Genomic DNA, 25,976 nt, shown 5'->3' on the forward strand with positions numbered 1-25,976 from the left:
GATGGACCATTGAGTAGATACTTGCAGTTGAAGAGCTAGCAATTGCTCACTGGGCCGAATGGCCTTGTTGTGTGCTTCAATTTCTTTGGATGCAAGAATCAGAAAATAATTTTTTAATGAGCCTGAATGTTTATGCTGAATTTTGATTATCTTCCATTGAAATCTTATTGCTATAAACTGTCTCAGTGTAAACCTCCTCGAAGGACTAACATTGCCCCTCGACTGGCTAAAAGCCCCATATTGTTTGGAAAAAAGACACACCATTTTATTAAGATGATAGACTCAATTTACTTCCTCCACATTGGTGTTTATAGTACTAAACACTGACTGTACATACATGACGATTTAAATCCTTCTTTGTAACCTTTCTAGGAATAGTGTTGTTTGAAGGCTAGTTTGTAATAGAGTAGGCTGGATAGCACAGATTCTGGTCTGTGCCTTGCTGTGAGGTGTACTTTCTCTTCTTGCTAGTCAGCTGTTTGATTCAGTGTGAACAAAGAACAAAGAAAATGACAGCACAGGAACAGGCCCTTCGGCCCTCCAAGCCTGCACCCACCATGCTGCCCGACTGAACTAAAACACCTGACCCTTCCGGGGACCATATCCTTCCATTCCCATCCTATTCATGTATTTGTCAAGATGCATCTTAAAAGTCACTATTGTATCTGCTTCCACTACCTCCCCTAGCAGCGAGTTCCAGGCACCCACCACCCTCTGTGTAAAAAAACCTGCCTTGTATATCTCCTTTAAACTTTGCCCCTCGCACCTTAAGCCTATGCCCCCTAGTAATTGACTATTCCACCCTGGGAAAAAGCTTCTGAATATCCACTCTGTCCATGCTTCTCATAATCTTTGTAGACTTCTATCAGGTCGCCCCTCAACCTCCGTGAGACACCTCCAGCGAAATGCAAGGCGCAGTTTTAACAACCAAAAGTGTGTTGGTTGAGTTTGGGAAAGATATTCAAAGTTAAAACATCTGAATCCTGATTCCTCTCTTCTTCCGATGCACCGATTCCTGGGTGGTTTGACGGTGGGGTTATGACCAGTCCCAGATGCAGTTCTCCAAAAGTTATTGATCTGGGCCAGACCCCTCTATTTATCACCATCCGACTGGGATACCCCTAAAATTGTTACAAAGCTGGGTGAGGAGGTGTGACTGGATCTTGGTCTTTATTCAACCCCCCCCCCACTCTGTTGGAAACAGCAAAGGTTTAATCCTAATAGATGCTGGTAGACTTGCTGAGCTTTTCCAGCATCGTCTGGTCTTGTTTAATCTAACAAGGCTCCCTTTCCCTTGGACACCTTTTCTAGACCTAATAGTTATGTTCTAAAAGGAGTCAATTTAACTAGGCTTTCTTGAGTTAAGATGGAACAAGTTATATTAACTAGTTAGAAGGTGAGGAAAAAAATGGTAAAACATATATACAATATATATATTCATACGGATTAGACATGAGAATTGAGTCCAATAGTAAGTAAAATATAAATAGAAAGGCATACCGAACAGTTCTTGACCCGCAAGGAGTAGGGCGACATGGTGGCACAGTGGTTAGCACTGCTGCCTCACAGCTCCAGGGACCTGGGTTCAATTCCCAGCTTGGGTCACTGTCTGTGTGGAGTTTGCATGTTCTCCCCGTGTCTGCATGGGTTTCCTCTCGCAGTCCGAAAGACGTGCTGGTTAAGTGCATTGGCCACGGTAAATTCTTCCTCAGTGTACCCAAACAGGCGCCGTAGTGAGGCGACTAGGGGATTTTCACAGTAACTTCATTGCAGTGTTAACGTAAGCTTACTTGTGACATTAATAAATAAACTTTAAAAATTTGGAACACAATTTCTTGGTTTCCCCTAAGAAGTTCTCCATTGCTTTGGATTAATCCAATAAACTGTCTCATTTCCAGTTCACATGCTGGTTAGGTGCATTGGCCATACTAAATTGCCCCTTTGTGTTCCGGGATGCGTAGGTCCAAAGGATTACCGGGTAAATGTGTGGGATTCCGGGGATAGAGCCTCGGGATTGTTGTCGATGCAGACTTGATGGGCTGAGTGGCCTCCTTCTGCACTGTATAGAACATAGAACATAGAAAACCTACAGCACAAACAGGCCCTTCGGCCCACAAGTTGCGCCGGTCATGTCCCTACCGACCTAGGCCTATATATAGGTTTACCTATATCCCTCAATCCTATTAAGTCCCATGTACTCATCCAGAAGTCTCTTAAAAGACCCTATCGAGTTTGCCTCCACCACCATTGACGGCAGCCGATTCCATTCACCCACCACAATCTGAGTGAAAAACTTACCCCTGACATCTCCTCTGTACCTACTCCCCAGCACCTTAAACCTGTATCCTCTCGTAGCAGCCATTTCCACCCTGGGAAAAAGCCTCTGACAATCCACCCCATCTATACCTCTCAACATCTTATACACCTCTATCAGGTCACCTCTCATCCTTCGTCTCTCCAGGAGAAAAGACCGAGCTCCCTCAACCTATCCTCATAAGGCATGCCACCCAATCCAGGCAACATCCTTGTAAATCTTCTCTGCACCCTTTCAATAATTTCCACATCCTTCCTGTAATGAGGCGACCAGAACTGAGCACAGTACTCTAAGTGGGGTCTGACGAGGGTCTTATAAAGCTGCATCATTATCTCCCGACTCCTAAACTCAATCCCTCGATTGATGAAGGCCAGCACACCATACGCCTTCTTAACCACCTCCTCTACCTGCAAGGTCGATTTAAGAGTCCTATGGACCCGGACCCCAAGGTCCTTCTGATCCTCTACACTGCTAAGAGTCTTACCCTTGATATTATACTCCTTCATCCCATTTGACCTGCCAAAATGTACCACTACACATTTATCCGGGTTGAAGTCCATCTGCCACTTCTCCGCCCAGTCTTGCATCCTATCTATATCACGCTGCAGCTTCTGACATCCCTCCAAACTATCCACAACGCCACCAACCTTCGTGCTGTCGGCAAACTTACCAACCCATCCCTCCACTTCCTCATCCAGGTCATTTATGAAGATGACAAACAGCAAGGGTCCCAGAATAGATCCCTGGGGCACTCCACTGGTGACCGACCTCCATTCAGAAAAAGACCCATCTACAACCACTCTCTGCCTTCTGCAGGCAAGCCAGTTCTGGATCCACAAGGCAACAGCCCCTTGGATCCCATGCCCTCTCACTTTCTCGAGAAGTGTTGCATGGGAGACCTTATCGAACGCCTTGCTGAAGTCCATGTAAACCACATCTACCGCTTTTTCTTCGTCAATGTGTTTAGTCACATTTTGAAAGAACTCCACCAGGCTCATAAGGCATGATTTGCCTTTGACAAAACCGTACTGACTACTTTTGAGCATACTAAACTTCTCTAAAGGTTCATGAATCCTGTCCCTCAGGATCTTCTCCATCAACTTACCAACCACTGAGGTTAGACTCACCGGTCGGTAATTTCCTGGGCTATCCCTATTCCCTTTCTTGAATATAGGAACCACATCCGCAATCCTCCAATCCTCTGGAACCTCTCCCGTCTCCATCAACGACGCAAAGATCATCGCCCGAGGCTCTGCAATCTCTTCCCTCGCCTCCCACAGTAACCTGGGGTACATCCCATCCGGTCCCGGCGACTTATCTATCTTGATGCTATTCAAAATTTCCAACACATCCTCTTTTTTAATGTCGACAAACTCAATCTTCTCAGTCCGCCGCAATCCTGTAGTACAACCACCCAGGTCTTTTTCCACTGTGAATTCCGAGGTAAAGTATTCATTAAGCGCCTCTGCTATTTCTTCTGGTTCCGTACAGACTTTCTCACCTTCACATTTTATAGGTCCTATTCCTTCACATCTCATCCCTTTACTCTTCACACATTTATAGAACGCTTTAAGGTTCTCCTTAATCTTACCTGCCAAGGCCTTCTCGTGACCCCTTCTGGCTCTCCTAATTTCCTTCTTAAGTCCCTTCCTACAAGCCGTATACTCATCTAGATCCCCGTCATTGCCTAGCTCTCTGAACTAGTGTACGCTTTCCTTTTCCTTTTGACTAGGTTCAGCACAGCTTTCGTGCACCATGGTTCCCGTAACCTACCAAAACCTCCCTGTCTCATCAGAACGTTGTCATGTAGAACTCCGACAAACAATCCTTGAAAATCTGCGACCTTACTTCGGTACTTTTCCTCGAGAATACCTCCTTCCAATTTAAGCCTCTAATCTCCCGCCTGATGGCTTCATATTTCCCCTTATTCCAGATAAACACTTTCCTAGCTTGCCTGATCCTATTTCTTTCCAATGTTAGCATAAAGGAGATAGAGTTATGATCACTATCCCCAAGATGCTCCCCCACTGAGAGATCCGACACCTGTCCAGGCTCATTAGCCAGTACCAGATCGAGTACAGCCTTGTAGGTTTATCCACATGCTGTGTCAGGAAACCCTCCTGAACACACCTAACAAACTCCTCCCCATCCAAACCCCTTACCCTAGGGATATTCCAATCGATGTTTGGGAAATTAAAGTCTCCCATCACGACAACCCTGTTATTACTACATCGCTCCAGGATCTGTTTCCCTATCTGCTCCTCAACATTACTCAACTGTAATACTGTTCCAGCTTCTCCCTCTCAAACTGCAGGGTGAATTCTGTCATGTTATGGTCACTGCCTCCTAAGGGTTCCTTCACCTTAAGCTCCCATATCAGGTCTGCCTCATCACGTCCCACTTTGGCTCTCCTTAATGAACTCAAACCTCTCCTTGGGTCTGTTGAGTATTTTTCCACTGTTTATTGTTTTTAAGACCCTACACACCACTAACTGGCCTGTAATTGCTAGGATTGTCCTTGGAACATTCCTGGAAGAAGGTTGTCACATTTGCCACTCCAATCCTCTAGCACCTCCCTCATATCTATGAGAATATTGGAAGATTATAACAAGCTCTTCCACTACCTCCTTCCCCACTTCCTTTTGCAATCTAAGATGCAAACCATCCAAGTCCAAGTGACTTATCCACTTAAGCATATCCAGAACCTCCTCCCTTTCAATTTTCATTCCATCCATTGCTCCTACCATCCCCGCTTCTACCGATAGTTTATATGATTCCTCTTACTTACCAAACATTGGTACAAGAACAAAGAGCTATTGTAGCCTTGCCCTGTACCGCTAAGCATATATCATTGTCCCGAATAGGCTACCTCTTACTATCTGCTTACTATCTACATGCCAGGAGATGATTTCTGGGTTCCCTTTTATATTACCTGCCATTATATTCTTATATTCCCTCTTTGCCAGTCTTATTTTCCTCTTCAGCTTCCCTCTCAACCTATTGTATTTTACTTGATTCACACTTGAAGATTTCACCGGACATGCATTGTACAACCTCTTTTTTGTTACATCGTAATCTCGAGCTGCCTCATTATCAAAAAAGCCCTGGCTTTGGTTCTCTTATCTTGCACCCTGGCAAGAACGTACCTAGCCTTTACCTGAAGCATCTCTTCCTTAATGATCACCCATTGTTCCATTACAGATCTTCTGTCGGCCTTTGGTTCCATTTTTTCCAGCCTAGACCCCTCTCATCCCATTGAAATTAGCCCTCTCCCCATTTAGACATTCTACTTTAGATTGTTCCTTGCTCTTCTACATTGTATCTACATATGATACAATGATCACTCTTACCTAAATGCTCCCCCACAGACACTTGGTTCACTTCATTCCCAAGAACCAGATCCAGAAATGGCCCCTTTCTAGTTTGACAGAGAACATGCTGGTCAAGGAAGTTCTCCTGAATACATTTCAGTAATTTCTCCCCCCTCCTCACCCTTTTCTTTAACATTATCCTAATCAATATGTGGGGAATTAAAATCCCAATATCACCACTCTTACACATTTTCGGATTTGCTCCTCTCTCTCTCACTCTTTCTCTTTCTCCTTATTTGGAGGCCTATAGAATGTCAGATCATATCTTCTTCACTTTTCAACTCTAACCAGATGGATTCTGTCCTTGGCCCCAACAAGGACATCTGCTCTTCCCAACAATACGATGTGTTCTCTAATCAGCATTGCCACCCATCCCTCTTTTCCCTTCCTTGAAAACATTTTATCCTTGTGTATTAAGCACTTGGCTCTCACCAATCAGTTTTTGGGAGAGAACAATGCTCAGGAGTCCAGTGTCCAAACCATCGAGGGAGGTGATTAAGTTTTTTTAAAGTTTATTTATTAGTATCACAAGTAGGCTTACATTAACACTGCAATGAAGTTATTGTGAAAATCCCCTAGTTGCCACACTCCGGTGCCCGTTCGGGTACACTGAGGGAGAATTTAGCATGGCCAATGCACCTAACCTGCACGTCTTTGGACTGTGGGAGGAAACTGCAGCATCCGGAGGAAACCCATGCAGACACGGGAAGAACGTGCAGACTCTGCACAGAGACCCAAGCTGTGAATCGAACCTGGGTCCCTGGCACTGTGAGGCAGCAGTGCTAACCACTGTGCCACCATGCTGCCCCATTGTGCCACTGGATTATTTCCTTTACACTGGCACCAGGGGAGTAATATACCATGTGGGCCTCACACAGACAGTTACAGAAATGCCTGTTTGTCTCCCTGACTATACAATCTCTGCTTTTCTATTATTTGCTCTGCCCTCCCGTGCAGAACCTTCTGCATTGGTGCTGTGGTCTAGACAGCACTCCCTCAGGTTATTGTCACTCTCCTGAGACTGGCACACCCCTGCACTCCCCGCCTTCTTCCCAATGGGAACTCTGCTGCCTGTGGGGTGACCATCTCCTGGAATAAACGATCCAGGAAACACTCATCCTCCCTGATGTTCCGCAATTACTCCAGATGTGTCCCAAGCTCAGAAATCCTGAGCTCGGGTTGAAGCAGCTGGAGACAGTGACCTGCACACGTGACCCCCAGCCCCCCTCTCCAAGACGCGTAAGCATTCTGAAGCTCCCTTTTGGTGCAGGAATCGCAAGCAACAGGTCCCTGATGCCCACCCATAGGTCAAATACGGCCGTCCCACCGGCGGGATCTTCCAGTCCTGCTGATGGCGACCACCTGCCGTGGGATCCCCGGCATGGGAAGGTATGGACGATGGGAAAATCTGTTGACTGCGGCGGGACCTGAAGATTCCACCACTGGCCAATGGATGGACCACCTCCACTGGCTGCAAAACACGTGATGTGGAGATGCCGGCGTTGGACTGGGGTAAACACAGTAAGAAGTTTAACAACACCAGGTTAAAGTCCAACAGGTTTATTTGGTAGCAAAAGCCACACAAGCTTTCAGAGCTCCAAGCCCCTTCTTCAGGTGAGTGCGAGTTCCCACTCACCTGAAGAAGGGGCTTGGAGCTCCAAAAGCTTGTGTGGCTTTTGCTACCAAATAAACCTGTTGGACTTTAACCTGGTGTTGTTAAACTTCTTACTGTGCAAAACACGTGACAGCGGGTGGAGGGGAGGGGGAGGGGGTTGGTGGGGGGTATTGGTAATGGAAAATACCACCCATATTCTAAAAAAACCCCTATTTCTTTAACAATCCAGTTAGTGCTTTGTTGAAACAATTAATTTTGATTAATGCCTCTTGGCCTTCTCTGTGCTAATACTCATGTTATTTTATTGACTGTTATGTTTGTGTCAATTAGAAATTTTAATAACTCAGTTCCCAATCTGAACGAATTCACTCATTCTAGTTTGGAGAGAAACACTCACTCACCACCCAACCTGTTTCCCTGGGATAGTTCACTCTGATTTTTGTTTCAGTGCAGTTGGTTGGCTCTGACAGCGACTAAAACACACTTGCCTCACTTAATTTCCGAGAACTAGAAAGATCCAGCACTGCCCTCTTCCTCATACTGCTGACTCTCTTGTCTCCAGCGGCACGGTGGCACAGTGGTTAGCACTGCTGCCTCAAGCGCAAGGGATCCAGGTTCAATTCCTGGCCTTGGGTCACTGTCTGTGTGGAGTTTGCACGTTCTCCCCGTGTCTACGTGGGGATGCTCCAGTTTCCTCCCACACTCCAAAGATGTGTGGGTTAGGTTGATTGGCCATGATAAATTGACCCTAGTGTCAGGGGGATTAGCATCATAAATACATGGGGTTACAGGGATACGGTCTGGGTGGGATTGTTGTTGGTGCAGGCTCGATGGGCCAAATGTAGGGATTCTATGATGGTTGTATGCATTTCTCCACTTCTTTGCCCCTTACCTTATCACAATCCCAGTTAGATAATCGGAATTCCTCATTGTCAATACTCTTTGGGTGGGATTTTCCAGCTGCACTCACCCCAAAACCGGAAAACCCTGCCCGAGGTCAATAGACCTTTGCATGGTCTGCCCGCTGCCCGCTCCGATTCCCGTGGTGAGTGGGATGGGAAAATTCCCTCCATGTCTGTAATCTGCCTGTACGTTTGCTCCACTATTTCCTTCCCAATATTAATGGCCTCACACATACTCCCAGCATTATTTCTATTGGCTGTTTGCTGTCCATTGCCATGGTACAAGGCCGATTTTACCCTGTGGGACTGATGAGACTGGGATAAGTGGAAGTAGAGATTTCAATCGCTATGGTGTCTTTCTCTCTGGTTTGCTGCCTCACTCATGCTGGCAGATATTCCAAGCTCCAAGTTTCGGGAGGTTTGTGAAGTCCACCCCACTGGCCGGTCAGGCTCTCGCTAAAATGCAGATACCAGTCCTACCTGTAAACATTGATATATTTCTGCGCTCCAGTGTTAACAGTGCTTAGCTGTGAAACCCTTGAGTTCAAAAGCAATTATTAATCATTTGATATCTCAAAGTTACCAAATGAAAGAACTGACCCAAAATGGAGTCAATTGCGAACATTTATTTGCTGTAACCATAGAAACCAGATCAGCAACTATTCGCTTGACGTCATTGGTGTTAAACTCTCATGGATCAGTGATTGGCTAGCTCCAAAGTGTGTTCACAGCAAGTGTCTGAGTGCCCACCAATGAATTGTTACTAGAAATGAAGGTCTGATAGCAGAATCCAAACCCCCAGTACCATTCCACACACACATTGCTGCCCGCTTTTCACAAACACCAAGTAACAGGTGGCAGTGAGGCAGAGGGAGCTGAGACAGTTAGCCAAAGTTATCTTATAAAGATTTCCTTGCAGACTAGGGGGAGGAGGAGTGGAACTTTCAGAAGAGAAAACTCCACCCATTGTTGTGAATCTGGAGTCATGTGTAGGCTAGACTGGGGAAGGCTGGCAGATTTCCTTCCCTAGAGGATATTAATCAATTAGGGCTTTTACAACAATTGATGATGGTTTCATGGTCACCATTACTGAGACTAGCTTTATATTCCAGACTGAATGAAGATTCCACCAGCTGCCATGGTGGGATTTGAATCCGTGTCCCCTCAGGTGTGCCGCAGGGATCAGTGCTTGGTCCTCTGCTCTTTGTGATTTTTATTAATGACTTAGAGGAGGGGGCTGAAGGGTGGATCAGTAAATTTGCTGATGACACCAAGATTGGTGGAGTAGTGGATGAGGTGGAGGGCTGTTTGTAGGCTGCAAAGAGACATAGATAGGATGCAAAGCTGGGCTGAAAAATGGCAAATGGAGTTTAACCCTGATAAATGTGAGGTGATTCATTTTGGTAGGACTAATTTAAATGTGGATTACAGGGTCAAAGGTAGGGTTCTGAAGACTGTGGAGGAACAGAGAGATCTTGGGGTCCATATCCACAGATCTCTAAAGGTTGCCACTCAAGTGGATAGAGCTGTGAAGAAGGCCTATAGTGTGTTAGCTTTTATTAACAGGGGGTTGGAGTTTAAGAGCCGTGGGGTTATGCTGCAACTGTACAGGACCTTGGTGAGACCACATTTGGAATATTGTGTGCAGTTCTGGTCACCTCACTATAAGAAGGATGTGGAAGCGCTGGAAAGAGTGCAGAGGAGATTTACCAGGATGCTGCCTGGTTTGGAGGGTAGGTCTTATGAGGAAAGGTTGAGGGAGCTAGGGCTGTTCTCTCTGGAGCGGAGGAGGCTGAGGGGAGACTTAATAGAGGTGTATAAAATGATGAAGGGGATAGATAGAGTGAACGTTCAAAGACTATTTCCTCGGGTGGATGGAGCTATTACAAGGGGGCATAACTATAGGGTTCGTGGTGGGAGATACAGGACGGATATCAGAGGTAGGTTCTTTACGCAGAGAGTGGTTGGGGTGTGGAATGGACTGCCTGCAGTGATAGTGGAGTCAGACACTTTAGAAACATTTAAGCGGTTATTGGATAGGCACATGGAGCACACCAGGATGATAGGGAGTGGGATAGCTTGATCTTGGTTTCAGATAAAGCTCGGCACAACATCGTGGGCCGAAGGGCCTGTTCTGTGCTGTACTGTTCTATGTTCTATGTTCTATAAGCCTGGGTGACTAATCAAGTGAAGTTACCGACGCATCACCGTGGCCTCTTTCAAAGAGCCAGATCAACCCTCCATGATTTCCAACAACTCCAACTCAGCACAAAACACATCCAGCATTCTGCAGTGGCTGCTCTCTCCATGATACGCTGATCCACTTCTCCATCACCCCCGCTCCTCATTCCTCTCCCACGCACCTCCCCTTGCAACCGTAGCATCTGCCCCTTTACTTCCTTTCTCCTCACCGTTCAAGGGCCCAAACACCCCTTTCAGGTTAAGCAGCGTTCCACTTGCACCTCCTCCAATTTGGCCGATTGCATTCGCTGCTCCCAATGCACTGGAGAGACTGGACGCAGACCGGGTAATCTCATTGCAGAACACTGACGCGCAGTCCACGAGCATGGCTCTAACCTTTCTGTTGCTTGTCATTTTAACTCAGCATCTTGCTCTCAGGACCACGGCTCTGTCCTTGGCCTGCTGCAATATTCCTGTGAAGCCCAACGCAAACTGAAGGAGCAGCATCTCATCTTCCGATTCGACACATTGCAGCCCTCAGGACTCAACGTGGAGTTCAGCAACTTTAGCCTATGACCTTCCTCCTCTATCTTGGCCCTTTTGTAAAATCCAAAACATTTTTAGTTCCAACACAAAACCCTCCCTCTTCCTCTGGGCTACCTGTCACTTGTTCTTCAGTTTTGCTTTCACTAAGCACTGACCTTTGTTCTCCCATAAACACATTCTACTATCTTGCTTTTATGCTGCTATTTGCACCTTCTTTAGCCCTTCACACTGCCATTTACACTTCCTCTGTCACTTGACCGACACATCAATTGCAATTTCTCCTAGCTCCCACCAACCACTGACTTCTACTCTGCTCCAGCTGCTGCACCCCCTCTTACACACAATATGTGCATGCTCCACGGATGCTGCCAGGCCTGCTGAGTTTTTGCAGCGTTCTCTGTTTATATTTCAATCATGATGTGCCCCTGTTGTGTTCATTGATTGTTGCTTAGTGGGGAGATGGAGGTATCAGTGGGATGATGGAGACATCAGTGGGGTGATGGAGATATCAGTGGGGTGATGGAGATATCAGTGGGATGATGGAGATATCAGTGGGGTGATGGAGATATCAGTGGGATGATGGAGATATCAGTGGGGTGATGGAGATATCACTGGGATGATGGAGATATCAGTGGGATGATGGAGATATCAGTGGGGTGGATGAGATATCAGTGGGGAGATGGAGATATCAGTGGGATGATGGAGATATCAGTGGGGTGATGGAGATATCAGTGGGGTGATGGAGATATCAGTGGGATGATGGAGCTATCACTGGGAAGATAGAGATATCAGTGGGGTGATGGAGATATCAGTGGGGTGATGGAGATATCAGTGGGATGATGGAGATATCAGTGGGGTGATGGAGATATCAGTGGGATGATGGAGATATCAGTGGGATGACGGAGATATCAGTGGGGTGATGGAGATATCACTGGGATGATGGAGATATCAGTGGGGTGATGGAGATATCAGTGGGGTGATGGAGATATCACTGCGAAGATGGAGATATCAGTGGGCTGATGGAGATATCAGTGGGGTGATGGAGATATCACTGGGATGATGGAGATATCAGTGGGGTGATGGAGATATCAGTGGGATGATGGAGATATCAGTGGGGTGATGGAGATATCACTGGGATGATGGAGATATCAGTGGGGTGATGGAGATATCAGTGGGGAGTTGGAGATATCAGTGGGATGATGGAGATATCAGTGGGATGATGGAGATATCAGTGGGGTGATGGAGATATCAGTGGGATGATGGAGCTATCACTGGGAAGATGGAGATATCAGTGGGGTGATGGAGATATCAGTGGGATGATGGAAATATCAGTGGGGTGATGGAGATATCAGTGGGGTGATGGAGATATCAGTGGGATGTTGGAGATATCAGTGGGGTGATGGAGATATCAGTGGGATGATGGAGATATCAGTGGGATGATGGAGATATCACTGGGAAGATGGAGATATCAGTGGGGTGATGGAGATATCAGTGGGGTGATGGAGATATCAGAGGGATGATGGAAATATCAGAGGGATGATGGAAATATCAGTGGGATGATGGAGATATCAGTGGGGTGATGGAGATATCAGTGGGTCATGGGGATATCAGTGGGGTGATGGAGATATCAGTGGGGTGATGGAGATATCAGTGGGGTCATGGGGATATCAGTGGGGTGATAGAGATATCAGTGGGGTGATGGAGATATCAGTGGGGTGATGGAGATATCAGTGGGATGATGGAGATATCAGTGGAGTGATGGAGATATCAGTGAGATGATGGAGATATCAGTGGGGTGATGGAGATATCAGTGGGATGATGGAGATATCAGTGGAGTGATGGAGATATCAGTGGAGTGATGGAGATATCAGTGGGGTGATGGAGATATCAGTGGGGTGATGGAGATATCAGTGGGGTGATGGAGATATCAGTGGGGTGATGGAGATATCAGTGGGGTGATAGAGATATCAGTGGGGTGATGGAGGTATCAGTGGGATGATGGAGATATCAGTGGGATGATGGAGATATCAGTGGGATGATGGAGATATCAGTGGGGTGATGGAGATATCAGTGGTCATTTCTAATCCCTGGTCAGCATCACTTAGAATTCTATATTCCTGATCTTTCCACTTTGTCATCAGTAGCAGAGTTTTCATCTTTCCCCTGAAATACATTGAAGATATTCACCTCAATTAATCCTTGTGGAAGCAGATTCCACATTCTCACCATTCTCTGGGTCGAAATGCTTCTCCTGAATTCACCATTGAATTTATTAGTGACTATTTATAGCCTCCAGTTCTGATCTCCCTCGATATTGAGAACAATTTCTCAATGTCTATCCTATCAAAACCTTGCATAGGGTGAGATTCTCCGGCTCCCAGCCGCATGGTGGTTCCCGCTGGTTGTTTGCTAGCGGCGGGAATCTCTGGAACCCCCGCTGTCAATGGGAATTTTCACTGATGTCACCCCACGCTGGTGGGAAACCCTTGGGTGGGGCTGGGCTGCCGGCGGGACCGGAGAATCCCATCGGCGTGAACGGCTGGAGAATTCCGGCCATTATCTTTGAAATGAATTGGATGTTGTGCTCTGCCATTCCCTCTCTAGTGTCCTCACCCCAATGCTACTCCTCTCCTTTGTTAAGGTCCACGTTACGATCAATGTGCTTTGTTTTAATTGGGGGAACCTCTTGTTAAAAGTTCCGATGGTGTTATTTCACGTGAATGTGTTATTCGTTCCTAAGTGGCAGACCTAATTCTGTTTTATTTAATTCCCGTGTAACATAACTTTTGTTAACAAAGTGAGCAAGCTTGGTTGAAACCAGTTTAAAAGGCCAGTATTGAGTTGTCACCCATATATCTTTCAGCTGACCCACCTTTTAGTGCCTTGCCAGCAGTGATTGGCGCTGCCGTGGTTGGAATGCTGGTTGCCGCCATAGGAACCGTGTTGATGTTTATGTACGTTATGAGGAACCGTGAAAACATGCCATGTAAGTAACTCCCAGCCCATCCAGATCAGTAGGGCATCAAGTGCCAGCCACTTCCGGCTTTTAACTCATCACTGTCACTGTGAAGATTTCCGTTGGAATTGAACCTGATTCTGAGGAGAATTATCTCAAACCTTCATTCGTCACAAATGAAATAGACGGGCAGGTGAAGGGCAGGTTCTCCACACTCTGAGTATCTGGCTGGAGTATTATGATTGTATATTTCCTACTGCTCCCCATCATCACCTCCCCCCCGATCCCCCCCCTCCCCGCAACGCCCATATCCCCAGACAGGTTCCCTCCAGGGATGCGCAAAAGAAGAAGGGAAAAGATCCAGGGCAGATGAGGGAAAATACTCTGGAAATTTCCAGGCAATCTCATTGATCAAGTAATATCTAAATGGACACTTATTCCTGTCCAGTGCGATCTCTGCCACGGTTAGGAAGCAGTCCAACTCCCTCTTGAAGGCAGAGAGGCAGCACTGGAAACAACACTAACCAGCAGTGCATTAGCTCACTATTCCCTGGGTCCTTTCAGAGACACACAGTGCTGCACAGATGTGCCCCGCTCCCGGCTTTGAATCCCAAGTTGCATTTTTGATGCATTTCCTCAGTACTAGCTTGCTCCCTCTTCTGAAAGCATTGCCACATCCAGGGTCAGCACATATCCAATTCCTCAACCAGAGTTTTAGCCTTGCGCTCTAATCCCTTTCCCAAGCTTTCATTTCTGCAGGCATGAGTGTTAAGAGGAGAGCCTGGATAGACTGGGACTTTTTTCCTGGAGCATAGGAGGCTTAGGGGTGATCTTATAGAGGTCTATAAAATAATGAGGGGCACAGATCAGTTAGACAGTCAATACCTTTTCCCAAAGCTAGGAGAGTCTAAAACTAGAGGGCATAGGTTCATAAGGTGAGAGGGGAGAGAGACAAAAGGGTCCAGAGGGGTAATTTTTTCACACAGAGGGTGGTGAATGTCTGGAACAAGCTGCCAGAGATAGTAGTAGAGGCAGGTACAAATTGTCTTTTAAAAAGCATTTAGACAGTTATATGGGTAAGATGGGTATAGAGGGATATGGGCCAAATGCAGACAATTGGGACTAGCTGAGTGGTAATAACTGAGTGCATGGAAAAGTTGGGCCTGTTTCCATGCTGTAAATCTCTATGGCCCCTATGATGACCACGAAGGCAATGGGCGATTATTGACAGATTTCCCCGTGGACTCCCTGATTGAGCAGGTGGAGGCTTGTCTGATAGGAAGGGATCAACAGGGGCTTTTAACCCTGTTATTTCACCCGGACTGGGTTGTAGGCCCCGAGGTGTTGCACTGCCGAGCTGTGAGCCGCGGGACCGGACTCTTTCTTGGTACACAATGCAAGGTGACAGGAAACTGGCATTTGGCTGAATTATTACAATGAGCAAGGATAATGGGCTTTAGTTAAAAACATTTCTTGTATTTATATTGTGCATTTCCAAATTTCCCTAGAGCCAGTTAAATATTTTTGAGGTGCATCCACTTCATTGATGCATGAAATGGTCCAGCTAATTGTGTTCACTCAGGTCCCACTTCTACCCAGTTGCAACCAATGGATAGGAAATGCAGCCATAATGAGCAGGTACAGCAAGGGGTCCATAAGACCATAAGACATAGGAGCGGAAGTAAGGCCATTCGGCCCATCGAGTCCACTCCACCATTCAATCATGGTTGATTTCAACTCCATTTACCCGCTCTCTCCCCATAGCCCTTAATTCCTCGAGAAATCAAGAATTTATCAATTTCTGTCTTGAAGACGCTCAACGTCTCGGCCTCCACAGCCTTCTGTGGCAATGAATTCCACAGACCTACCACTCTCTGGCTGAAGAAATTTCTCCTCATCTCTGTTCTAAAGTGACTCCCTTTTATTCTAAGGCTGTGCCCCCGCGTCCTAGTCTCCCCTGCTAATGGAAACAACTTCCCTACGTCCATCCTATCTAAGCCGTTCATTATCTTGTAAGTTTCTATTAGATCTCCCCTCAACCTCCTAAACTCCAATGAATATAATCCCACGATCCTCAGACGTTCATCGTATGTCAGGCCTACCATTCCTGGGATCATCCGTGTGAATCTCCGCTGGACCCGCTCCAGTGCCAGTATGTCCTTCCTGAGGTGTGGGGCCCAAAATTGCTCGGATACAGAATGAAGCTCCCTCTACACTGTCCCCATTAAGTATTCCCAGGGATACATGAGGGTTTGATGCAGAGTAAAGACTACCCTCAGTATTTATATTGTACATATTCACACCTCAGAGAAACATATGAAAACATGTCACACACAACTTTCTGCAAAATTATTAAAGTAAGTTACTGCGGATGCTGGAATCTGAAACAGAAAATGCTGGAAAATCTCAGCAGGTCTGGCAGCATCTGTGAAGAGAGAACAGACCTGAAACGTTAGCTCTGTTCTCTCTCCACAGATGCTGCCAGACCTGCTGAGATTTTCCAGCATTTTCTGATTTTGCTTCTGTGAAATGATATTGTCATACGGACAATCATAGTGGCCATTCACTATTCAGATCCCACAAACAGCAATGAGATCCACAATCGGCTGTGATTTCTATTTTAACTCTAAAGGGAAACCCATCGCTCTTTGAACATTAGCATGGACCTTTAACATTCATCTGAACCGGCAAAGGTTTCCAAAAGACAGCTCCACTGACCTTGCAGCAGACCCCCAGTGCTACCCCAGAATGTCAGTCCCAATTTCTTTTTTTAAGTTCATTTATGGTATGTGGGTGTCATCCACTAGGCCAGGATTTGCTGCCCATCCCTAGTTGCCCATCAGACGGTGAACTGCCATCTTGAACCGCTGCAGGGACACCCACAGTGCTGTGAGGGGGGGAGATACTTAAATCCTGGATAAGTGCTTGATCCCACAATCTTTCAACTGAGCCAAGCCAACATAGCTCCGCCATTCAGTACCCAGGGTAGTCACAACACGGAGTAGATGCAGAATCAATCTCCTCCTTCACTGACTCAACAATATGTTTTAAATCGAATCTCAGAAGAAGTGAAATGCCTAAAACAGGAGGGCATAGGTTTAAGATGGGAGGGGAGAGATACAAAAGGGTCCAGAGGGGCAATGTTTTCACACAGAGGGTGGTGAGTGTCGGGAACAAGCTGCCAGAGGTAGTAGTAGAGGCGGGTACAATTTTGTCTTTTAAAAAGCATTTAGACAGTTATGTGGGTAAGATGGGTATAGAGGGATATGGGCCAAACATGGGTAATTGTGACTGGCTTAGTGGTTACAAGAAAGAGCAGCATGGACAAGTTGGGCCGAAGGGCCTGGTTCCATGCTGTAAATCTCTGTGACTCTATGCCCTAGACAACAAATTAGTGGTTCACCCTGCAGTGCAATGTGTAAATAGTAAGATGTGGTATGTAAATGGTGAAAGTGCTGATTCTGGACAATGATAACTCTGACATTTACAACCTAATGCCCATTAAAATTGGTACGCACGAGCGATCGACTTGGAAATTCCGATGTGCCCATTTCTGGGTTCCTTGGGACATGGGGTGCATGACCTATTTCCGAATGCTGAGGCCTGAGATGCCCCTGGGTCAATCAGAAGGCCAGCAGCTCAGCAGCCTCAGAAATACCACCACTAGGGGCGCACCAGGAAGATGAGGACACCCGGATGGACAGCTTTTCCCCAAAGAGAGATCAGGTAGATTGGGGACAGTCAAAGGTCAGTCAGTCCAACGACAGTCAAAGGCCCAGCGATCGTGGGGATGGAGAAGGGTTGTGGGGCACGGATGCTTTTGTTTCCCTGGGGGCAGCCATTGTCATGGGTGGCGGGAGGGGCGGGGAGATGGGAGGGGGATGGTCCTCCGTGGAACATGGGGCGCCCTCCACCCTGCACCTGGGGTATGTTGAGAGCTGTCAGGCTTCACTGGATGGTTGTCTCACATGGTCGCTGGTCTACCTGAAGGGGACAAAATGCCTGCGAGGGTGGACAATGTCTCTTAATTGGCCACTTAAGCGGTTTAATGAGCAGGCAGCTGATGGTAATATCACATGGTGGCAGGAAGATGTCGAGTTTTCCACCTTCTAACCTGTCATCACGGGAAACCAGAAGGTTCTAGTGATGGAACCAATGGTGTTGAATGGCAAAGTTGGGATGGTGCGTGACTTAGAGGGAAACTTGGAAGTGATGGTATTCCCGAGTACCTTACAGCTCATGATACTCAGGTCAGTTAGTTTACAGCCATGACTGGCAGCCATTGCAAAACCCAATATAAATGCGGTTCTCAAGCAAAGTGTTGAGTCGAGCAGTTCAGATTGCAGGAAAAGTATCTGTTGCAGAGTTGCCAACTGTGATTAAATGCACTCCTGGAGGTTTCATCACCTGACTTGCCTCCACACTCCATCCATTAGTGACGCACACCCATTAGGCCAACACATCCACCCTTGTGACACAGTCTTCCAAGGCCAATTGGAAAGCAAAAAGACTCTTCACCCAATAAGATGATGCTTGACTGTCAGCCCAGTTTCAATATTTTTATGTCCAGTTAAGAGAAACAGTGAAGGAAGTTTTTTAAAAAGCTATTGTTTTTAAGGTCCGGATGATATTTCCCTAGGGTTTCACACAGCAGTGCCCTGGAGATTAACCTTCAATTTCTGGAGACTCCTAGGGGGTTGGCAACTCTACTCTGTTATCCTAAACATGGAGTGAGATTCAAACAAAGAGGATTCCTGAATATTAGAGGAATAATAACCTGAAATGTAATGACATAAATCACACTGGATTTCAATGGAAACCTATTTGGTGAAATTTTGCTGTGTAACTGTGATGTTCCACTTAGCCAGTCTATGGCTAACGTTGACTGATGGGTGTATTATAATGACCAAATATCTCTCCCTCTCTCTCCTAGGGCTGCATGACCTGCTGTTTCAGGGGTAAGTACTGCACGATGCCTAATATGAACATGGATAGGTTTCCAAAGTTTGGCAGAGTAAAATGTTCAACACACTCAGTTGCCCCTGGGAGTTGACTCCCTAACTGTTCAACTCCCATGCTGCTCAGAATTCAGATTGTATTGAGAGTTTCAATTGCTCCCCCAGTGTCCAGAGGCTCTGGGGAAAGAATTCCAGATTTCAACCAACCTTTGTGTGAAACACTGTCTCCAAATAGCACTCCTCACTAGCCTGAATTGAATTTTAAGATTATGGCTCCTTGTTCTGGATTGTCCCAAGTTGTTTCCCATTATCTACCCAATTGAATCCCAATGTCATTGCAAACATCTCAATGCTTCCAAACTCGAGGGAGTACAAACCAAGTTTATACAATCGAAGAACCTCTTGTCTGGTAATATTCTGGTGAAATTCTTGGGATTACGCAGCAGTCTGTGGGTGTGAAATTGGTGTTCACTGCCAACAGATGGTTCTGACCAATGATGGTGTTTATATTAATGCAACAAAGCCGCCAGGGATTGCTTACTGCTCCTTAACAATAGCCACCTTACTCATAAAGTGTTAGAGCAGGTTGAGTATGATACTCACAGGATGTGCCACACACAAAGCAATTGTCATCTTAACCAACATCATTGAGATTTATAGAGGAAAAGCTTGTATTGATGTAAGTTTCTTAATATGTTGATCAGGAGATGGTCAGAAGGTCACTCAATGAGTAGTGTCCCTCCCTCTGAGGCAGAAGCTCTGGGTTTGAGTCCCATCATAGGACATGACAGCCAAGGAAGATGCATTCATAACGTGTCAAACAGGTTGAGTGAGTCAACCTGCAAATCCTTCCCAACATGCCAATGGATGGTGGTGAGAGAGGGAGAGACTCCTGATCAGCCACCTGATATGGAGATTTTAAAATTCTTTCTGGGGACTTGGACATCATTGGCTGGCCAGCATTTATTGACTCACCTGATGAAGGGGCAACGCTCCGAAAGTTTGTGCTACCAAATAAACCCGTTGGACTTTAACCTGGTGTTGTGAGACTTGTTACAGCATTTATTGCCCATCCTTAGTCACCCTTGAACTGAGTTGCTTGCTAGGTCATTTCAGAGGGCAATTAAGAGTCAACCATGTTGCTGTGGCTCTGGAGTCACATGTAGGCCAGACCGGTTAAAAATGGCAGATTTCCTTCCCTAAAGTGAACCAGATAGATTAGTGAACCAGATAGATTTTTTCTGACAATCGACAATGATTTCATGGTCATCAGTAGATTCTTGATTCCAGATATTTTTTATTGAATTCAAATTCCACCTTCAGCCATGGCAGGATTCGAACCCGGGTCCCCAGCTGAGTTTCTGGATTAATAGTCTAGCGATAATACCACCAGGCCATCGCCTCTCCAAGTGGCGGCCCCTCAAGCTATAAGCCTCTGATGACAGACTAGCGACCTGTTCCAGGAAAAGAAACATCGCTATGGGAACAGATCAAAGTCTGCCTTGTGCACCATAAGGTGCGGGAAGAGAAACAACAACGTAGATGGTCTCTATGAAAGGAGTGGACTATTTGGGCTGAATGGCCTCTTATTGTTCCATAGCTTCTCATGGATATGTCACTGAGTTGAGAACTGGTAAGAATTGAACTGAGGTGGTCTTAATTCTCAAACCATTCACCTTCATTTCCATAGACCACCCAGTGAATCAAGGGAGCAGATTAACTATCCAGAGGATGCTGATGTTACTGCCCCTGCTGAGGCTGAAGACATTGAGGATGGCAGGGAACTGGCAGAAGGTATCAGATAGATTTTTCTATTGCATCCTTTGCTCTCTTCAGGTCTCATGACCCCAGAGTGGGGCAAATAGCACGCAGTGTTGGCCCTGAGCTGACCATAGAGCCTGCAGGCCCATCCTGCTCAGTTACCAACACTGTGGGGGGCGGGGGAGGGGTGGGGGGGGGGAGGTTTCTCACGATCATCAGCCCCCCCCACTAATCCCCACCCTCTCCAGAGCCACTACACCCCTGTCTGAGCCCGACCAGCACCTGCTGAGGTCTTGAGCCCATCGAGGAATGTAATAGGGTGAACCTGCAGCTGACGCTCAGAGATAATGGGCAGAATTTTCCGACTGCACTCTCCCAAGATTGGAAAATCCCACCCGAGGTCAACGGACCTTTGCATGTCCGTGTCCCCCCACTACAATTCCCATGGCAGGTAGGATGGGAAAATTCCACCTGCTGTGTCTGGATGGTTGAAGTTGGAATATTATTAAAACCTTTTGGTCTTTGTTTGGTCTGAAACTAGGGTTGGCGACAGTGATTAAATGTATTTATTCCTGGAGGTTTCATCTCATGACTTTCCCCCACACTCCGGCCAATAGTCAGCCAACACATCCAACCTTGTGACGCACTGCCTTCCTACACCAATTGGAAAGCAGCAAGATTTATTACCCAATTGGATGGTGTTTGATTGATAGCCAAACCCATTTTCAATGGGTGGGATTCTCTGGCCGTGCTGGCCCCAAAACCGGAGAATCCCGCCCGAGGTGTGGATCTTTTGTGTGGTCCATTCCCTGCCTGTGATGGGTGGGATGGGAGAATTCCCCCCAATATTTTTATATCTGATAAAGAGAAATGTTAAAGAAAATGACAAAAAACTCTTTTTAAATATCCCAATGATTTTTTTTACACAGCAGTATCCTGGAGCTTGATCTTCAATCCCTGGAGTGTCCAGGCTAACCCTATCTGAGACACATTGGTCATAACAGGACAGGAGTATTTTTCTGATCATGTTCTTTGTTTTGGAGAATCTATCATCTAGTTGTGTTATTTCCCCGTTATCATTTTCAATCTTCTAATAAATAATGGCCCCATGGTCTACTGATGGCCAGGGGGTCTGGGTAAAGTCTCTCCATTGGTAAGTTGTCAGTATTCAAGCAGAGATTTCTGATCTTCATTGTTAAGATTTCCATTATGCAGTATCCTCAGAAGGGACTTTGGTACATTCCTGGCGGGACAGAATTCCCCGTGATTCCTTCGATCAGGGAGAAGTTCAGGGAAGCAGCAGAAATGGTCAATGGCCATGTTTCTCTGAGTATTCCGCCAAGCTACAACAGAAGTAACATTACGCTCCCGAAGTTACACTCAGGAGTATGTTGGCAAGTATGAGCCACGTCCAGCATAAACGAGGCTGCTGGACTTACACTATAGAATTCCTACAGTGCAGAAGGAGGCCATTTGGCCCATCGAGTCTGCACCGACTCTCTGACAGAGCATCCCGACCAGGCCCTATCCCCGTAACACCACATATTTACCCCACTAATCCCCCTAACCTACACATCTTGGCGCACTAAGGGGCAATTTAGCATGGCCAAGCCACCTAATCAGCACATCTTTGGACTATGGGAGGAAACCAGAGGAAACCCACTCAGACGTGTGGAAAATGTGCAAACTCCACACAGTCACCCAAGGCCGGAATTGAACCCGGATCAATGATCTGGATGATAATGTGGTAAATTGGATCAGCAAGTTTGCTGATGATACAAAGATTGGAGGTGTAGTGGACAGTGAGGAAGGTTTTCAAAGCTTGCAGAGGGATTTGGACCAACTAGAAAAATGGGCTGAAAAATGGCAAATGGAGTTTAACGCGGACAAGTGTGAGATATTGCACTTTGGAAGGACAAACCAAAGAAGAACGTACAGGGTAAATGGTAGGACTTTGAAGAGTGCAGTTGAACAGAGGGATCTGGGAATACAGGTACAGAATTCCCTAAAAGTGACGTCACAGGTGGATAGGGTCGTAAAGAGTGCCTTTGGTACATTGGCCTTTATAAATCGGAGTATTGAGTATAAAAGTTGGAGTGTTATGGTAAGGTTATATAAGGCATTGGTGAGGCCGAATTTGGAGTATTGTGTACAGTTTTGGTCACCTTGTTACAGGAAGGATGTAAATAAGATTGAAAGAGTGCAGAGAAGGTTCACAAGGATGTTGCCGGGACTTGAGAAGCTGAGTTACAGAAAGAGATTGAATCGGTTGGGACTTTATTCCCTGGAGCGTAGAAGATTGAGGGGAGATTTGATAGAGGTGTATAAGATTTTGATGGGTATAGATAGAGTGAATGCAAGCAGGCTTTTTCCGCTGAGGCTAGGGGAGAAAAAAACCAGAGGGCATGGGTTAAGGGTGAAAGGAGAAAAGTTTAAAGGGAATATTAGGGGGGGCTTCTTCACGCAGAGAGTGGTGGGAGTGTGGAATGAGCTGCCGGATAAAGTGGTAAATGCTTTTAACATTTAAGAAAAACTTGGACGGGTTCATGGATGAGAGGGGTGTGGAGGGATATGGTCCAAGTGCAGGTCAGTGGGACTAGGCATAAAATGGTTCGGCACAGACAAGAAGGGCCTAAAGGCCTGTTTCTGAGCTGTAATTTTCTATGGTTCTATGGTTCTATCCCTAGTGCTGTGAGGCAGCAGTGCTAACCAGCTGACAACAAGAATTCAAGAAAGTATCTCCAGTAAACCCTAAACTTGAAAGAGTTACCCTGAAAGGAGGATACCCAAATCCGTTCAAATTAAAAATGCCCCAAAAATAATTTGAAATAATTTACAAATGTGGATGAATAAAGTGCTCGATGTCCTGCGGTAACCTCCAATTACTGAATGGCGGGCCCGTGCTATTGTACTGTGATTGGTTGAATTAAGCTTGGCTGAGGAACTCAGTCGGGGACCTCTCGTGTTGGGGGGGAAATCTCAGTATATCTTTTGCTAAGAAGGTGGGACATGTTCTCAATGGCTGCATTCAATCTTGCAGAGACCGGTCCAGGCACTTCTGCTGAGGAGGCGGTTACCACGACAGCCACCATCGAATCACCGGCCGCTGAGGTTGATCAAGGTGATGGTGCAGCCAGTGAGTTAGCCAGCACCTGAGATGGAGCCTGAGGAGCTGACAGAACATTCCTGACACCACATCCTGAAAGTCTGATAAAGTCATGATGATGGTTGCTTTTCCTCTAGTTCGTCCTTAAAACATAGAACACCTATCGAGCTCAATTATTCTTGTTCACATGCCGACTGACATCAGGAAATCATTACATTAATCTGTACTTCGGGTGACTGGACGATGGAAGATATATGAATTCCTCCGAGTGTAATTTTGTTCACAGTAAGGGTTTTAACAACCAGGTAATTTTGTTGCCAGGATTGCACTGCCATCTGTGTCTTCTCTCTCTCCTGCCATCCTTACACATACCGCCCTCTCACTCTTTCCTCCTGTGAGTTTTCTAGCAGGTTGCAATAGTTTTTCTCTCTCTACTGGCTTCACAGTGCCAGGGACCCGGGTTCAATTCTCGGGTTGCTGTCTGTGTGGAGTTTGCACGTTCTCCCCGTGTCTGCGAGGATTTCCTCCGGTTTCCTCCCACACTCAAAGGTGGATTGGCTGTGCTAAATTACTCTGTAGAGTCCCAAGATTTGTAGGTTAGGGGGGTTAGTGGGGTAAATACATGGGGTTATGGGGATAGGGCCTGGCTGGGCTGCTCTGTCAGAGAGTCGGTGCAGACTTGATGGGCCAAATGGCCTTCTGCACTGTAGGGATTCTAGGATTAAGGCTTTCATGAGCTTTCGTATCAATTGTCAGTTTTACTGATCCCTGTACATTACCAGCAGCACTGACACTTAGGAAAATTAGGGTCATTTCTCCTGGGGAAATCTAGAACAATTTCAACATAAGAACTCTCCCATCTGAGACAAAGCTGAGGAGATACTTCTGGTCGGAGGGTTGTTAAACTTTCAAATTCTCTACCCCAAAATGAAGTTAGTGGCGGTTGGGTCGTTGAATATATTTAAGGCTGCGTTTGATGGATTTTTGATTGACAAGTCCAGGGTTACGGGGATAGGCAAGAAAGTGACACTAAAGGTCAGTCAGATCAGTCATAATCCCCACTGAATAGTGGAGCAGGCTCAAGGGGCCAGATGGCCTACTCTTTATCCTATTTCTTATCTTCTTATCGAGATTTTGAAATCAATTTGAAGTGACCAGGATGATGTTGAATTGTTGTAAAAACTAAATCAGTAAACCAATGCTGTTTATGGAAGGGATGCTAGTTTCCTTGACTAGTCTGGTCTATATGTGACTCCAATCCCATGTGGTTGACCCCAATTTCCACTGAAGCAATCCATTCAGTTGTATCAAACTATCTTGATCAATTGGGCCGGTGGGTTGACGAATGGCAGATGGAGTTTAATTTAAATAAATGCGAGGTGATGCATTTTGGTAGATCAGTTAATGGTAGGGTGTTGGGGAGAATTATAGAACAGGTATAGGTACAGATTCCTAGCTCCTTGAAAGTGGAGGCACAGGTGGACAGAGTGGTGAAGAAGGCATTCGGCATTCTTGGTTTCATTGGTCAGAACAATGAATGCAGGAGTTGGAATGTCTTGTTGAAGTTGTACAAGACATTGGTAAGGCCACACTTGGAATAGTGTACAGTTCTGGCCACCCTATTATAGAAAGAATATTATTAAATGAGAAAGAGTGCAGAAAATATTTACTAGGATGCTACCAGAACTTGATGGATTGAGTTATAAGGAGAGGCTGAATAGACTGGGACTTTTTTCCCTAAAGCAAAGAAGACTTAGGGGTGACCTTATAGAGGTCTATAAAATAATGAGGGGCATAGATCTGTTAGATAGTCAATATCTTTTCCCAAAGGTAGGGGAGTCTAAAACTAAAGGGCATAGGTTTAAAGTGAGGGGGGAGAGATGCAAAAGGGTCCAGAGGGGCAATTTTTTCAAACAGAGGGTGGTGAGTGTCTGAAACAAGCTGCCAGAGGTAGTAGTAGAGGCGGGTACAATTTTTTCTTTTAAAAAGCATTTAGACAGTTACGTGGGTAAGATGGGTATAGAGGGATATGGGCAATTGGGACTAGCTTAATGGTTAAAAAAAGGGTGGCATGGACAACTTGGGCCGAAGGGCCTGTTTCCATGCTGTAAACCTTTATGATTATGCCACGTGGCAATGCCCCATTATCGCCTCCTGTGTGAATGGGCTGGAAGTTCTGGCTTTGCTGATGTCCGTAGTCTGAGAGCAAACCATTTTACAAAATGCGTTTTCCAGTTGGAATTTCTCTCTCTCGGTAATTTGGAGA

The 25,976-nt window shown here is 46.1% G+C and overlaps 1 protein-coding gene across 1 annotated transcript in view; it reads left to right on the top strand.

Moving 5' to 3' along the window:
• Positions 1-25,976, top strand: part of LOC144479888 (V-set and immunoglobulin domain-containing protein 10-like 2) — a 74,079-nt gene that overhangs the window by 39,230 nt on the left and 8,873 nt on the right. Inside the window, exons 9-11 of the mRNA XM_078198927.1 lie at positions 13,793-13,915; positions 20,534-20,637; positions 23,645-23,740. Coding sequence (XP_078055053.1) covers positions 13,793-13,915; positions 20,534-20,637; positions 23,645-23,740 — 323 coding nt within the window. The remainder of the gene's footprint in view (positions 1-13,792; positions 13,916-20,533; positions 20,638-23,644; positions 23,741-25,976) is intronic.

Source organism: Mustelus asterias, chromosome 27 (assembly GCF_964213995.1).
Source record: "Mustelus asterias chromosome 27, sMusAst1.hap1.1, whole genome shotgun sequence".
In the NCBI taxonomy this organism is placed as follows: Eukaryota; Metazoa; Chordata; class Chondrichthyes; order Carcharhiniformes; family Triakidae; genus Mustelus; species Mustelus asterias.